Genomic DNA, 17,283 nt, shown 5'->3' with positions numbered 1-17,283 from the left:
CCAGTGGTTGGAACATGGCCATTTCTGTTGGTCTCTGGTTACGTTGAAATTGTTGTACAGTTCTCCCAAAGTATTTACCCAAACAGCTTATGCGCATATATTTTCCATTTCAGTTGTTGTCTCTCTGATATTTAATTTCAATTTGTTGTGAGTTTTGCAAATTAGATTTCGGTCACTTTGCCGAACACTCAAGACTACATTTGTTGTGCAAGACGTTCGCACTTGGCAGCAAAGTGTTCTTCTCAATTTTCGACATCGGTTATTATTGTGTGTGCACCCGGCGTATACGTTATGTGTAGCGTATACGCAACGTTGACCCGGCCATGGAGCAACTCGAAGCGCAGCGCCGTCTGCAACGTGTTTACGCGCCAGTTTGTATGTGTTTGTTTCGTTTGTTTTGTTTATTGTTTATCTGGCTATGCCAGTGACAGTTTGTTTACATAACGCGCAAAAAATCTTTTGTTATTCTTTCTCAAAACTTTGGCAAATATTGAAAGTGCAAACAGAGGCAAAATCGCGTAGTAAGCACATAATGCAAAGTGGGTGGCTGTCTGCGAAGCTTTGGCGTCGAAGCTTTTGTCTGATTTGTCAGGATATGCAACAGGCTAAGCAACACACACAGACACACACACGCACCCACGTAGGCCATGCCTGTCACACATTATACGGTATACATTTTCTTCAAAGAAAATGTGGCGGCAAAAGTTTCATCAACTGAAAGTCGGCCGCCTACGCAGCTTTGTTCGGCTAATTTGTTTGCTAAATGCCAATAAACGTTAATTATTTTGCTTGCATAGCGAGCAGAGGGCAGGTCTGAGGGTGAAATGCGAATATGCCTATGGCCAGCACGTTGTTTACAACGTTCTTTAGTATTTGACAAAAAAACAATTTAAGCCGATTAATTTTCAAAACAGAAAACGCTTTAAGGTATTCATAAATTTTCATAAAATTGCGCGTCAGAGGTGCGAACTCATAAAATCAATTAAATCGCATCGGGTTTCGGGCAAGTCTTAAAGCAAGTTGGTAAACACATTATCTTGAAACTTGAAACGAAATCTAAATATATATTGTGCTGCCATAGCGCCTTTTATCAAAGTTATATTAAGTTTATCAAAGTTTGCTGTTTTTCCTGTTTAAATTCCAAGAACTCTAGGGTGTAGATTGTCCACTTAAGAATATTTCGAGTTAGCTTTGGTATCAAATTAGCTTTCTTTCTACGAAAATTTGGAGAAGGTATGGTTAAGCTTAATGCGAGGCTCTCTAATCAGTACCCAATTGTATGCCCCAAAAATAAATACACTGAAATTGGATTTTCGTTTTACACACTAAACATAGTTTTCGTTACTTGCCGCTTGTAATTCCCAAAAAGTTAAAGCAGCAAAACAGAGTTGACAGCAAAGTCTGCTGATGATTTTGCCGGAAGGTTCTTGAAATACCGGCTTAAATTTTGGTGCTCATAGTCTCTAATATTTAAAAAAAAATAAAAATAATAAACACCGACCTTGAGTCAGCGTAGCTGAATATTACTCAACACTCAAGAGGTTACGAATATGTAAAATATATATTTGTGAACTTTCAGCTCTGTTGTTGATAGATTCACAATACTTAATTGTGTTTTCATTTCTCACACAAGCACATCGATTAACGGAATGTTTCTCATAAACAAAATTAAAAAAAAAAAAAAAACCAAATAAACGACTTTTAGTTTGTCTCTCGCTTGATCCACAACAAGAATTCAGATTATTATTGTTTTGTCTGGGAATATTGGGAATATCTCATTGCGCTAACATTGTAATTAAATAACTTTTAATAACATTTCAGCAGATTCACAGATTCTTAATGTCTTAGTTTTGGAACCTTTTATATTTCCGGCTTGAGGCTCCATTCGCATCCGTTTTTATCTTTGTTACTTTCTATTTCTATGGCCATTTCTATCGATTTCTTTGGGATTTGGACCGGCTGACTGCCCCGCAGCTGTTTATGTTTCACTGTTGCAAAACTAATACTAATTTATTGTAATTATAGAGATAAAACAAACTTTGCGCTGTTGAGTAAAAGTTTTCCCCCCGGCAGAACCAAATAGACCAAACAGAATCACAAGCAGCTGAAAAGCAAAAGTGTTAAAAACGGGTTTGCAAACTTGAAGAATTTCAGTTTCAATAGTTTCACTGTTTCGGGACGTTGTTTGCATTTGTTTACACGCCATTTGGGTTTATTAATTATTCATAATTTAAAGACTTAGCATCGGTTGAGCATACTCCAGTTGCGACATCTGCCAAATGCTGTCTGCAGTTCTGGCAAAGTTGCGAGCTTTTGCTCGACAGTGTCCGCTCTTAATGAGCCAGCACTAATTAGCAGTTGCTCTCGAGTGTCTCTTCAGGCGGCCAAAAGTGTTTCTGGCACCTGAATTGGGCCTTTGCGGCAAATCAGGAACTCACCTCGTTTGTGATGTAGGCACTGCGCGCTGCCATTTTGTCAATCAGTCAAACAAGCTGAGAACGTTTATGGCTTCAATATTTTACAACTATCAGAGGGTCGATAACGTCAACTATTGTGAACGTGAAGTGCACATGAACGCGTCTGCGCAGCAACTGACGTCGGGCAGCGCATGCGCTGCTTATATTCAGCACGTAGCACAGTTCTGGAGCTGCAGCTGCCGGAGACAGCTGATCTTGCACAGAGACATACACAAACACACACACACACACCATACTCAAAGTCTTGTTTGTGTTATACGGCGCAGCTGCAGTCGGGCCTCAGTTTGCACATGAAATTGAGCGCAACTGCGACGCCAGCGCAGAGAATTTCTTTATGCCGCTTTCTCAGCGTCAAAGAAAACTGGTTTAACCTGGCCATTACACGGGGTAAGAGGGGTGGGTGGGGCAAGCGGGTGTTGTCACAACAACTAAAGTGGCTTGGCTGCTTTCAGCGCAATTGGCGTCGACTGGCTGACACACTTACGTGTTTCGATTTAATGAAATCAGATCTATAATTTCTTTGTAGCCAACTGAACAACTAAAGCAAAAACATAAAAAAAAAACCATACTTCAGAGCCTGACTGTATTAATTTCAGTGCCACAAGCGTGCGGGCTGTAAATTGATCTGTAAATCAGTGAAGTTCACTGAACCCATACCCGTAGAGATCAGTTGCTCACCTTAGGTCGTATGCTCAAGCTCGGAGACTGACCGACTTTCGGCGCCCAAACAATGCCAAGCAGTCAATGTCCACCACATGCACACATGTCACACACATCGACACACCATATCAGAGATAGTCAGTCGCATTTTACGCGTGCTCTACTCCATCATTAAGCCCCTGATTGCTGCTGCGGATGAGGTCGAAAAATAATGCCGTTTATACAATATACATATGCAGCGAGGCATTTGCAAAGCCTGTCATCATACCGGAACTACCTTGAACTCGAACGTAGCTGCATATTTAATTATGCGATGCGATAATCGAAGCAGACCCAAAAAAGGCTGCGTATAAAAGAAAACAAGCAAAAATTCACTGGGCGTCGACTAGGAGATACCCTGCAACTGACACAAAGAGCAATTCTCGATTCTTTTCAGCTGATATCCAATTTATTTCACGCATTGTTTCTTTGAAAGTGGAAAAATTAATTGTGACAATATTTCGATTTTTTTTCCAATTTTGATCATTTTGCAGCACTGACGCTTAATCAGTAATCTGACACAAATGTGCTGCATATGCTAGTATTTATTTTTCTATTGCAAGTAGATTATCAGTAAAGTGAATTTTATAAAAGCAAAAATATATTAGTATTCCTTATGTGTCTGTACGTTACACAACCTGATTATACCCTTCTTTTCAGTCATATATTTCAGGATGGGCTCTAATAAAAAGTGAGCAAAAAGGTTGAGCACACAAATTTAATTCAATAAGCATAATAAAGGCCGGAAACAGTTGAAGGCAGAAAAGCACAAAAAAGGGAATCATGTTTATAAATAGGACTAAAAAAAAAAACATATTTGCGGAAAAATGTTTAAATTACGGTTATGGCCGTGTTCTTCAATTACGTCATCAAGCTATTATTAAACGACCGAAATTCTGTAAATAAATTTATACAATGCCGCAGAACTCGAATAAATTTTACAATTTAATTCTAAAGCTGAGACGCAGCAGTAAATTTGCAGAGTTTAAAGCATAAACTATACGAGTAAATGCAAGGGCTATTAATATATTTTCAAGAATTGAGATAAGAAATATATTTGTAAGGCTACGCCTAACTCCAGATGATGAGAGGAAAATAGAGGAACAAAATATTTACCAGCCTTTAATATATATTTAAGTCAATTATTATAGATTTCAGAAATCTAAGATATTTACATAAGTTACATATATACTTTTTGTTACACCTGATCTGATATTTATAAAGATTGAAATTCTACGGCATACTGCTTAAACTGTGTCTACGCATTTGTGGGTATTTGGAAGCTTCTAGATAAATGCGAAAAGTTTTGCACACACAGCTTTTAAACCTTTAACCTCCATTAGCATTATCCCAGACAAACACACAGCTGGATAATGCATTGAACCTGCAATAAAGATACTGCTCGTAAATCGCAATCCCATTGAACCTGCTTTCGGCTGATGAGTTGTTGTTATTGCAAAGCATTTTCTTTACTCGTGATTCACTTAGCGCGCCCTTTTTTTTTATGCAAAGTTAAACAAAAATCAAAAGTGCACTCATACGTACACGCAGATATAAAGATAAACAGGCTGACGAATAGATCGGACAGACTCTTGAGTTTTTGTTGACAGCTGTTTGCATGTTCTGCTGGTTGCTTAGTCTAAACAACGTATGCCTTTAAGATTGTTGGTAGAAACAAATGGTGATGTTTTTAAAAAACATTTCTAAAAATGTACTAATTAATGTACTAAATAGAAATAGGGAAATGGTAAGGTAATATACTGTAGAAAATACTAAAATGTGACTCATACATTGGGTAAAAAAGAAAAATACAAATACGGAAATGTAGTCCATTTGCGTAACTAGCAAAAGAGTAACTAAGTTTCGCTGTGCGTTTAAATCTGATTTTCGCGCAATTTTTTAATGTATTTTCGTAAACTGTTTGTTTGCCAATTTTACAAATTGTAAATCAACAGTAGCCGCAGCAGCAGCAGCAGCAGCAGCAGCAATTGTCCGACCAACTTAGATAAAATGCAATCGACAGTTATTGACCCCAAACTTGAACTAGAAACCAAATAACAAAGCGGCATAAAGCGTAAAATTCAATTTGGTCGAACCGGCTGCTGTTGTTTCTTTTGCTCTTTGCTGTTTCTGTTGCTGTCTCTGTCTGTCTGCCGTCTGCTGACAGTGCATAAATTTGTATGCTCAAACAATGGTCGAGCGTTCGTTCAACGGTTTTGCACCTTTGGTCTGGTCACACTTACCAGCATTCCCAGGCAGCATACATACATACACACATTCATACACATACATGCACGGCGCCTAAGCGTCATGAGCCCCTGACATTGCTCACGGTCAGCTTTTATATTTTATTACCTGTTTTTGCTTTTATTTCATTTACCGCCATACGCTTTTGCCTCTGCCTCCGCCGCTGCCGCTGCCGCTGACGCCGCCGCCGCCGCCGCCGCCGCCGCCGCTGCCTAGGTTTCGACGTTTCGTTTATTGTTGTCTTTGGCTGTTTGTTCTTTTCTCAGCGGCCGCAGCGAACGTGAACTTTTTGCGGAAAACACGAACTGTAACTCCCAGATAGTCCCCCCGCTAATCGTTGTCCGAAGCCCTGAACCTGAACTCGAACACGTGCAAGAAACACGGCGCAATTGTTTGAAGATAAATATGATTATGAGCCCAGTTATCTATGCATGTATGTGTGGACATTGTATATAGCTTTGGTAAAATATGAAGAGTTCTATTATATCTTATGGTAGGCGGGGCTCTTTGCGGTTTCTTTAGCTTTAACAATTTGAATGTGCAAGTATCTTTTATAATTTGTTTAGCGTCTTTTGTTTGGATATTCTTGTTGTCGCTGTTGTTGTTTTTTCACATAGTCGTTATTTTAGGTTATTTTCCGACAATTCTTTACTTTAGCTGAAGTAGAAATTCGAGGGTAGAAAACTGCGCCAAGCCCAACAAAAGTACTACAATTTAAGGTTCAGGTGAGCTCTATTAGCTGGACTTGAAAAATCACACAACAAATAGCCGTAAATTCAATTAACTTTGGCCACTTAAGTGCTGATACTTAAAGACTTAATTAAGTATCGTTAGTTAAGTGAGAAGAAGAAGAAAATGAAGCGAGCTCAATAAAAAGTGAAACTACAATTACACTAAGCCAAGTTTAACAGAGAAAGATAGGGCGGGTCAGTGTATCGTAAATCAAGCAGCCAATTAATGTATATTCAACAGCAATCATATACCCATACTCACACACACACACACACACACACACATACATGCAGCTATATGTTTGCCCAATGGCAGATAGATTGATGCGCACCGCATGCCGTAATTTGCCGCAAGAGCCGCAGAAATGACAGCCACTTAATACCCAAATAATCAATGTAATTAATTTGCAATAATTAAATTACACACACACACACACACATACAGAAACACTCGCACACGGGGTCGCAATATAAAAACAATTTGTAGGTGCACACAACAGTTAACTGTATGTTCTTGCATTTACTATCTCAGTCAGCCCGTAATTAATGTGCATATTTAAATAAACTCAACCTGTAGTAAGTAAGAACTTTGCAGTAGGGCGAAACCGACAGCTTAATACTCTTTTACAGTTCAGATTTAGTTCAAGAGATTAGTTACAGTTACAGCTTATCTATTATCTTTATCTAAAATTTGCTATTTCTATCTCAAACATATATTTATATCTCTGTGCTAGGTCTCCCATTTGGCGTAGCTATCTAATCAAAATACTCTCTAAAACCTTTAATATGTTTCAAGATTGAAGTTGTTCTTACGTTTAGCTAAATGGATACTGCACGGCACCAATATACCCCATTTGCTCGATTTTCGTTGGAAAGAGTATAACAAGTAAGTTGCGCTCTATGCAAAATAAATACTGGGGAAAAAACAAAAGAAGTAATTTGTTGAATGTTAAACATGCGGCACGTGCAATAAAAACAAGTAAAGGTTTTAATAAATTCAATTATGCATACTTTTACTGATATATTATCTGTAATATCGATTAAGCATAAAAAGTGCCCAAGGCATCGCCGAGAGTGTTGTGAAGACTCATTAAAGCACAATCAGTTGATGTATCTTTAAGGTAAATAGCTCGTTAAGTAAAATCTGCCATACATATGAACTGGAGATCTTTTTTTTTTTTTATTTGTAAGATTTATTTAATTTTAATATAATTTTTGATTTATAATCAAACTGAAACTGAAAAATGCCTTTGTTTTATTAATGTTTTGTTTGCCTCGAACTAAGGCTTGAACTTGAAAGACTTGATTAAAGTTTACAAATCCTTGAAAACGGTTTTAAATAAATGTATTTAGTTACAGTGCTTAAAAGTTAACAACTTTTACAGCAGACCCAACACAAGTAGCTGTCTAACGGTCATTAAAATCTGATTGTGAAGCAAATCATTGTTTGGGAGCGCTCATAAAGTCAACATCACATCTGATCAGAGCCGTTGGCCAGCTTCCGATGGGATTAAGTTAGATTGTCTGTCAATCATCTCTTGCCAAAGTTGTGTGACTTGTTTAATTGCTTTGCGCTTGGTTAATGAACTTTGTCTAGTATCTGAGCTGGATGTGGATTATGCTTATTATACCAAAGTGTAGTCGGCACTCAGCACTTGTAATTTTTCTTTTTATTGAAATACCCATTAAATATAGGTTCGAAGGGTATAATGGTCACAGATAGAAGGAGGTCAAGTTGACCCGTACAGCATATACATACATAATATACTTTATACGTTCCTCATAAACACTCGATTTGTTGAAGATTAGCTAAGCTTTTTTTCATTATATAAGTTTAAGCAATTATTTATCCACATCATATTCAAAACTGAAAAGTAATTTGCATTTGGGGCACAATTTTTACCTTAAGTTTTAAGTTTCAAAATTTGTATGTACTCGGACTTTAAGCTCTTATTCAACTTATTCAAGAATTCATTTGACATGGTGTGGAGCTAAGGCAAGAATAGGTATAAGATAATTTGTCAATCCATGCTAAAAAGGCATGTCTTCTAGTCGGATACACCCGTTTGGAGAACTCTTGCTTGATTCCACTTAATTTGCTGGCACTCTTCATCATTGCATGTGGATGTAAGTCTCTCCCTAACACTGACTACCCGGCCTGATGGATGAGAGCCTAACCAATGTGGGACTCTGATTATTTCCTCTTAGCTTAATTGTGCAAAGTGCGCCTGGTGCTCATTTAAAATCAACAAACTAGACAAACAATCCGAAGACGAGTGCTCGGGCCAACAAGTGGAAAACTCCAGTCGGTGCTCGGCACGTGCATATCCAGCCAGCCAGTCAGGCAGGCTCTCATGCTAATTTCGAATGGCTCACGTTAAGTTGCCTGACTTTGGAATAATTGTTGCCTAGTTCCCCCAACTGCTATTTCTGTCTGGAGTGCACTTCCGACAGTTGCGCTTACGTGACACGGATCACAGTCGCCCGAGCCAAGTGAATGGGGCAGCGTCTAAAATGATTGCCCGAGCCAAGTGAATGGGTAGTGTCCAAAATTATTGCCAGTGCTGACGTCCATTCGTTAATTGAGTACATAGCGATAAAATAAATCTGTATAAATTTCGATCAATTGACCAAAGATAAGAAACACCCACACAAATGTTCAGTCATAAAAAACAGCTACGGCACAGAATTTAAATATGTTTTTGAGCAACATCTGATGAGCTGCGGCCGGCAAATGTTTATAATTATTAACTTTGGGACTGTATAAATAACTGGCCAGTTACTTTGTATCATCTGGCTGGAAGGCTAAAAAGAATAAAAAATTAATCATATACTCGCACAATGCTGATATTCATTAATTATTCATATCAGCGTTTACTTGGCCCCTTGCGCCCGCTTACGTAACTGACAAGCACGTCATTAATTAGAATTTCAAAGCGCTCTACAAACATCTTCCAGTGAACCACCTGGCAGAGGAGCTGACAGAGGAGCTGGCCCAACAAAAGCAAAAGTTTTTGCATTTTTAAATATATATAATAAATAAAAATATGACTCGAACTTCATTCAGAGACCCAGAGTCGTGCACATATATATATATATATATATACATATAGATATCCATCTACAGATGTACAGATACAAAATTTCTGTTTTGAGTACAAAACGAAACATTATTCTAGCCTCCATGATCTCACTGTGTACACATTACGGGAAACCGGCTTATCAGTTAAGAAGATACTTAAACAAATTGTATCTAAAGGAATTCAGCGTTGGGTAAGACTTTCAGATAATAACAGGTACAGTGCCTCCCAATGTACTACAATATACTATATAAAAACTGCGAGTTATCAGAAACTTGTTTGCATTTTGTTGCATATGGCGCTGAGCTCGCATTTTAATGGTTAGCCTTATGATAATTGACGCTAAACTTGTAAAGTGCATAGTACATTTTTATTAATAAAGCCTGAACCTGACCTTAGCCAACTGTAAAATGTTAGGGTCTGTAGCAAAATATCAATCAACTAGCTATACTATATTATAAAATTCAGCCGAACAATTTTAATTGTAAGCACTTTGTCTTGACCCAAGTTGGATTGCCTACCTTATCCAGTTGACTGCGTCTCTCGATCATGTTCGGCGTCTGTTTGTACAAAGTATCAATGGGGGGGTTTTTTTTTTGATTTAATTGGGTTCTTAGAGTTGTTCACAGAACTTCACTTTATTGACTTGACTAATTTCCGCTTAAATGCGTAACTTCTCGCTGCCTTTGCGCTGAGGACTGTCAAACAGATGATGCGAGCCGAAATTCCATCCCACAACGCACACACACAGAACACGCACAGGCGACCGTCTCGTTTTGTATGAAATTCGCAACTGAGTACTCAAGAGCCTCTTACAGATACTCAAATAAGTCTGGGGCCCCGCCAAAGCCGGCAACAGAAGCGAACGCGCGCGCGCGCGCAGCTGCGCCCGCTTCTCTCTCACGCTGGTCGCTTGGCGGGTTTTCGATTTCAGTTTCGGTTTCGGTTTTGGGTTTCGGTCTCCATCTCCGTCTCGGCGCCGCATCCAACGTGTTTATTATGGACCGTATGCGGTGTGGTGCGGCCGGCGGCAGTGCGATTCGCGCTGCTTGCCGCGCTCAGCGTATCTCAGCTGTTTCGCACACGTATCCATGAGATACCTGAGCATTGCGCGTGCGTAGTTGGCTCTGCTGTTGCGTATTCGCAACTATTTTGCGCTGTGTAAGCGATTGAGGGGCTTAGACATGAGGTGTTTCACAGTGTGACCAAAAAATCAACTGAGCTAGTCGGCTGGCAGATACCCTGCACTTAACTTGATAACCCCCTTATTCGCCACCCAAAGTGTGCAAAATGTATTCTCTGAGGTGCTTACAGTCTGATCATTTTTTAATTCAATTCTTAAAAAACATGATTCGATCTGTAAAATGAAATATTCTGGATCAGTATATACTGTACGCTGGTTGAAAATAATTCCTATTGATTTGGTATAAATATAAAACTATATCAATTGAATAAAGTCTCCGAAAATTGCGCTTTCAAATAGACAGAAAGACAGACAGGCATGGCTTGATCAATATTCTTGCTGATCGGGAATATATTGGGTCGAAAAAGCCGTCTTCTGCTTGATACAGGGTATAGGGCACACAAATCAACAGCTAGTGCTTTAGCTACAGAAATAACCACGCATGGCTGCGCGCCTGACATGCTGATTAGCTGGCGTTGCCCGGCTGACATTTAACGATTTGCGTTTGCCGATTGTCAGTTGCCCTGGCCGATTATTGTGTTTGCTGTAGCGCAGATTGATGGTGCGGCCATTGACTGGCTAACGACAATGTTACTTTCTTTTCCGCATATGCGGCAATAATGTGGCTTTTGGCCCATGGTGCAACATGGTGCAAACTGCATATTAGGCCAACAATTATCAACTTTCACTGGCCAGCCAGACATGCGCAAATTTTCACACCGCAACGATAAATAGTGAACTTGTTTACGTGCTTAACTCCAAACAGAACCGAGCGAGCGCATTTTACGAGCATTTACTGACCGGCGGCTGACTCATCAGGCTGTGCACACACCGAGCAACTGCATCACACATACGCCGCGTGTGACGCGCTGCAAGCTGTAAATATTTGCGAATATACATAGCTTACCTGTTTGCAATTGGTTCACGCTTGGCTTGTTTGCCACAGTAGTTAGTCGATGACTGTTCTTTTTTTTTTTTTTTTGGGTTTTTGTTTTCCGTCGGCTTGCATAAATAATAAATTGTATTTTTATTGAACTGCGCACTGGTCTAGAAACTTTGCTGAACTGGCAGAGGCATCCCGAAGCGTGTTGGTATTTATTGCACAGCATTGCACAGTCAAAAACTATTTGAATTTATTTAGGTCATTTGCATGGCGATTTGTCTTAATTGTGTGGCCATTAAAACACAGCCAAGCCAAAGCGATTTAGAGCATAACCAGATATTGATAAATCTGGCAAAACAAACGCAATGGTCGCAGCTGATTAAAGTCAGCTTCAATTTGTTTGCGAGGCCAACTCAAATCAAATTTGAGTTTATTTCAAGATATCCTGCATAATCAATGTCTCCCTCTCTCCTCTTCTCTCTCTCTCTCTCTCTCTGTGTGTGCGTGTGCAAGGACAATAATTGTTTGAAAGCGTACGTGATACTATTATGGGGCAAAGGCCTACGCCGGAATTGTATGAATAAACGAATGATTTCCAAATTGCTGAAAGCAGATGAATGCCTTGCTGTCCGTAGATTGAGTATGCGGCACATGCCGAGGTGCGTCCAGGGTTTGCGACAACGTGCACACGTGTACACATTTGCCAACTGAATTATGGTCACTTGTGTCTGTGTGTTAGCCACAATCAACATGGCATTACGAGTAGAATGGGTCAGTTGGAATGGCGGGCTGCACTCTGGCCAGCAGCTGTGCGACGATAAGCGCACAATCTCCAAGATGTGACCACTACAGTACAAATAGTTCAATTTGGCACAAGCGGAAATTATGCCAAGAGATTCGTCTTGCGCATTGTTGCCAAATCAGCTGAAGCTATAGCTAAATTTGGCTATCTGAAGTCGGTTGGTCGTCGGATGAAAGCCTGCAATGCCAGCTATTTTGTTTTCTTAGGTAGCTACCTTTACTTTTTATAGCTATTTCGTGCAATATTTGATAGTCAATATATTAATTAACACTTTTTTTGCCATTACAAATTATGTAAGTTAGTATACAAAAATATACAAAAATAGCGGAAAGACAGTATTATTAAATGCATTGCCCAAACCAGCTCGATTATCGGAAGGATTTAAAGAAAAATTCTCAAATTGTGCAGCTCTTTTCCTTTATGTATCCGAAAGAGAAATACTCACGGGAAAGCTAGCTGAATCCCGAATATAAATATAAATATATCGCGACCTGCTGGTATTTGGGGATTTTCCAAAAATCTTGCAAGTCCCAGATACTTTTATATATCTCTTTCTAGTTCCGCCCGTTTCCCTTTCCCGTTCTGTTCATCTATCTATCTTTTTGCGATGCCCACAGGATTCTCGCCCCGATCCCACCTCTGAGCCAAATGCTTGCTAATCTAGCTTAGCTTTCTTTAAGCTACATTTCATAAAAGATTTAGCTACTTTTTTGAAACGACTTGGCAACACTGATCACATGTGGTCCAACTGTTGCCAAAGATGCCGATAAGCTGCGAGCTATCAGAGTTTACATATCTGTATATATATATATATATATATATATACATATGTGTTCATTCAAAAGCTGAGTCTGGCTTGTTGCACGCCTCACACGGTTATTAGTATTGCCATTTTTTGCGGCACGCAATTTTTATAATTTCCGCGAATGACCTTAGTACAACAGCATCATCAGCAACAATGCGACAACAATACCAACAACAACATAAACAGCCGCTGGCTACGTGTAGTTGTGGTTTAGTGGTTTTGTCGAAATCTCTGCAATTGTCAGCAGATGCAGGGGAGGCGGCAGCGGTTGGGAAGGGCTTCAATGCCAATGGCACTGCATTGGCAGCGGCACAAGGTACAGCATGTTATTTGTAATATGCAATAAGCCAAATAATCAGCATCTAAATTTCAATGCTTTTCAACTTGCGCCTGAATAGTTTTTGACCAAGCTGCGGAGCATTCAATTTTCCATATCACACACAGCACGACTCCATAACAATATATCATCAAATGAAGGTATGAAATTCATATGCGTATTTGCCAAAAATGTATAATTAGAATTCCAAAGAACAATATTAATTAGTTATAATTAAGCGGATGGCATTTATATACAAGCAGGGGGATTTCCAAATTTGTGAATATATTTATTTAATTTATCAACAAAATGCTAGCTTTTTTTTTGTATTTTAAATTATTTATATAACTAACATTAACTGTAATGAGCTAGAGCACGTTGGAGACTTAAGCTTTATAATTTATTTATCACTCAATTTTTTTTTGGTTATCAAAGATATCTTTAACATATTACCAACTCAGATATGTCTGCAAAGCACTTCTCTTTTTCATATACAGAAGAAGATGGGCCCTGTGAAGCACTTTAAGGGACTTTGAAGGTACCATTTTTATATAAATTTTGACTAAGACTAATGTTGCCAGATTTAGACGCGAAATTGATGAATAGGCCATAACATGAACAATGAACAGAACCTCGTGGAAATCAGATGCGTTTTGACCGAGCTATGTCTATATACGATATTTGAGGGTGCCATTTTCATATGTGGAAAAATAGTTTTTTATATATTGATTGTCAATTGCAAGTTTTAATATTATTATAATGTTACTTTTTTGAAGGTAATAAATTAGGCTTGAATATGCCTCTTTCACAATAGAGAGTTCAAATGTAAATTGGAAGCCTTCTCTAAGCATCTGTAAATTATTTGATTATTCCCGTAATATTCATATTTCTGTCATTTAACTATTCGATTTGTTAAGCAGGCCTTATTAAGTCTACAAATCGTGCTGCCTAGTGCTTGTAAATATGGCTGCGTGTGCTCAGTCGGAGTGGTCGGGGCACTCGGCTTGTTAATGCTTTGAGCTTTGAGCGACAGCTCATCTGTTGGTGACATTTAATGATCGCGAAATTGCTTTTAAATTACTCGCCTGCCGACATTCAAGTAATTTAGCGTAATTTTGACAGATGCTTATCTATTTTGGGGCGCGCAAAGTTATAATTTAGTCGTGGCTTGAATCGGCAATGGCATCAGTGTCAAGGTCAGTGTGTTAGGGGCGAGCATTGGGATATATTGAAAGGCTCAAAGCGCTTTAATAGTATTTTATAGAATTATGAGGCGCCATTTTTGCGCCTCATGTATATAAGAAATTGTTATTATTATGTGCAACAAATTAAATTTCTATGGACTGCATTTCATCTACGTATTCAAATGCAGCGTATTTTTTCATAAATTCAATTGATTAAATAACAACAGCATTCGAAAGCATTTTATTTTTTGCCTGTAGCTAAAAAACTGTTGCCATTTCGATGCCAGTTTGTGATAGTGGCACAATAAAACGAACAATACTTTACGGTTCATATGAGAATTTACCTTATGCGATGCGCTCAATCGTGCACAGTCCAAGCCCACCCACGCACACACACACACAGAAAAACTCCTGTTGCCACAATACGCAAATAGAGCAATACAAATCGATATAGATATGTAAAGCATTTTATCCAGCATTGATTAGCTACAATTCAATCTAGATGTGGATTGGTGAATGACAGCAAGCATTCAGATTGAATGATGCATATTGTCTCGAAATTTCGCACCACTTTGAACTGATTGTGTGTAAAAACTTAACGAAGCATTGGACAGAACAGAGGGTATTCGAGACGAAATCAAATATTATTCAGAGTTTATTGTGTGTGTGATGTGCAGGCATTTATTTATTGTCATTCGCATTGTTAACTCAACTTAATGCCTATTATATTTTCAATTTATATTTTCATTTTAAGTGCGCTTTTTTTTTTGTTCTCCCAGCAATTGTATGGAGATTTTTTCTTTAGGTAAATGGTTAATATTATGACTGCTATCATACCGATCAGAATACATTGAATAGCTCGAATTACTTTGGAATAACTCAAAAAGTTCTCCTGCCTCACAGTCTAATGCTCATACATATATGTTTACCTTAGTAGAAAGCCCTTGCTCAGAACTGAAGCATTCCTATTTATTCCTTAAAATATTTTTAAATAGTTACTCACCGTAAAGTCACATTCACACGTCATGCCATCTATCAGTAGCTCGAGGCAGCCTTTTATGTTATATATGCACATTCCTAAAAGAACAAAAGAAGTGAAGGGAAATTTGAAGTAAGAGCGATGTAAAGAGAGGGTAGCATAGGGAAAAAGAAATAGAGAAAGCGAGAGAGATAGAAATTCATGAGAATCGCATAGTAAGGCGCTTCTCAACATTTTTTAACTCTTTGGAAATTTTCCCCACAGTAGCTCGAGCAATCAAAAATTGTGATGTGTTACATATAAGGGAACATGCATTTATACATACATAAATTGACACGCATACATACATGAACACATATATGCAAACGAATGAGAAAACTTGGCGGAGAACGTCTTTATTGAAATTTTACTCTTAAAATATGAGTTCGTTGTAGACCACAAAAAAGTCAAAAATGTTGCATTTATCAGTATGTGAGTAAGACACATATTCTATATATTTTATGCTGAGCTTTGCAAAAAAAGTTTAAGGTCGTCTAAACTCAACCTGCCAACTTTGCTCGTTCAGGCATTGACCTTAAGGGAGAGAGGATGGCTATTTTTCTGCTGTGTTTATGCATACTCCAATCAGCAACACCTTGGAGCTGGTCCGAACACTCTGGACCTAATCAATCTTAGTTCTTTCTTTTGTGGTGGCCATGCATTTGTGTTGCATACTTTCAGGCGGTAGCGCTTTTTGTTTGCGCAATCAAAATATTCAAAAGTTACTTCTATAGTGAATACAGCGTCAAGGCACAAGCATGCTTATGGGCACCCAAATCAAGGGGCGGCTCAAAGTGGCGGGGCGGGAGGCGATGTTTGAAAATGGCACGCCTCATTTAACTGGAAATCGCATGAAAACGCGTTAAAAACACATTAAATCACACGTTATCAATTACATGTGTGTGTGTGTGTGTGTGTGTGTGTGTGTGTAGAGCCCGTAGGCCGACATGCGTAGCTATTGCTATCAGCTCGACAATACGTTAAATCCGTGTAAGCCAGAGAGCACAGCTGCGTCGGCCGCGGGGTGAATCTTCATCATCAACATAAAAGGCTGTCAACGCCGGCAACGCATTTGAAATTTCAATTGTAACGTTTGCCTTACGCAAATCCGCCAGTTTCATTGAGGCGTGCAACCGCGCATCAGCCACGCCCCCACACTCACAACAATTCTGGCCGCATGGCTCATTCAGGGCGTGGCACGTGCAATAATTGGCCCGCGTGGCAGCGGCAACGCCGCGTATACTTAACGTTATTGTAATGTAAAGCAGGCCAACCCGGGGGGGGCAAAAGCGTGCGTTTACTTATTTTTGTTGTTATATACTTTGCCGTATTTGTTATTGACATTTGCATATGCTTGGGGCCACGTTTATTGTTTTCCTTTCCTTTTTTTTTGGGCCATTTTTACATGTGATTAAAGTCAATTGCAGGCGGCTTGTAATCAGCACATTTAATCAGAAGAAAATTTATTGCAATCGTTTAACTCAACATTGTGTAAATCTGCAAAGTTTTTCTGAAAAACAGGCAGGCCGAAGATAAAAGTCTTTAAATGTGGGCGTAATTATGTTTGTCGCACGCCCGCCCACGCCAGTAAAAGTAAGCCGCTGCCAAAGCCAAAGTTGACATTCACACACACAGTTGACATGCCACAAGGCCGGCTGTGTGTGTGTTTGTGTGTTTGAGGCAAGTTGTCTGCGCCTTCAAGTCAAACTAATTCCGACCTATGGCGCTGACTCGACTCTCTCATGCAAAATTGAGTTTGTTATGCGCCAAGGCACAAATAACACTCATTAGCCATAATGAGTTATACTCGCCGTTCGGACTACATTTAGTTGGCTCTTTAGCGGCCATTATGCGGATG

General features: G+C 39.1%; 1 protein-coding gene across 3 annotated transcripts in view; it reads right to left on the bottom strand.

The window, feature by feature from the left end:
• LOC6626961 (uncharacterized) overlaps nucleotides 1-17,283 on the bottom strand; it is a 129,656-nt gene that overhangs the window by 4,387 nt on the left and 107,986 nt on the right. Inside the window, exon 4 of one of the 3 annotated variants that reach the window (XM_015173579.3) lies at nucleotides 15,411-15,484. In XM_015173579.3, coding sequence (XP_015029065.1) covers nucleotides 15,411-15,482 — 72 coding nt within the window. In that variant the 5' untranslated portion in view covers nucleotides 15,483-15,484. Of the gene's footprint in view, nucleotides 1-2,438; nucleotides 2,599-9,755; nucleotides 10,031-15,410; nucleotides 15,485-17,283 lie in introns of those variants that run through there. The other 2 variants (XM_015173578.3, XM_015173581.3) reach the window with 2 other exon arrangements.

This window comes from Drosophila virilis, chromosome 5 (genome assembly GCF_030788295.1).
Source record: "Drosophila virilis strain 15010-1051.87 chromosome 5, Dvir_AGI_RSII-ME, whole genome shotgun sequence".
In the NCBI taxonomy this organism is placed as follows: domain Eukaryota; kingdom Metazoa; phylum Arthropoda; class Insecta; order Diptera; family Drosophilidae; genus Drosophila; species Drosophila virilis.
The sequence above is the reverse complement of the archived record's forward strand: the minus strand, read 5'-3'. Positions and strand labels throughout refer to the sequence as shown.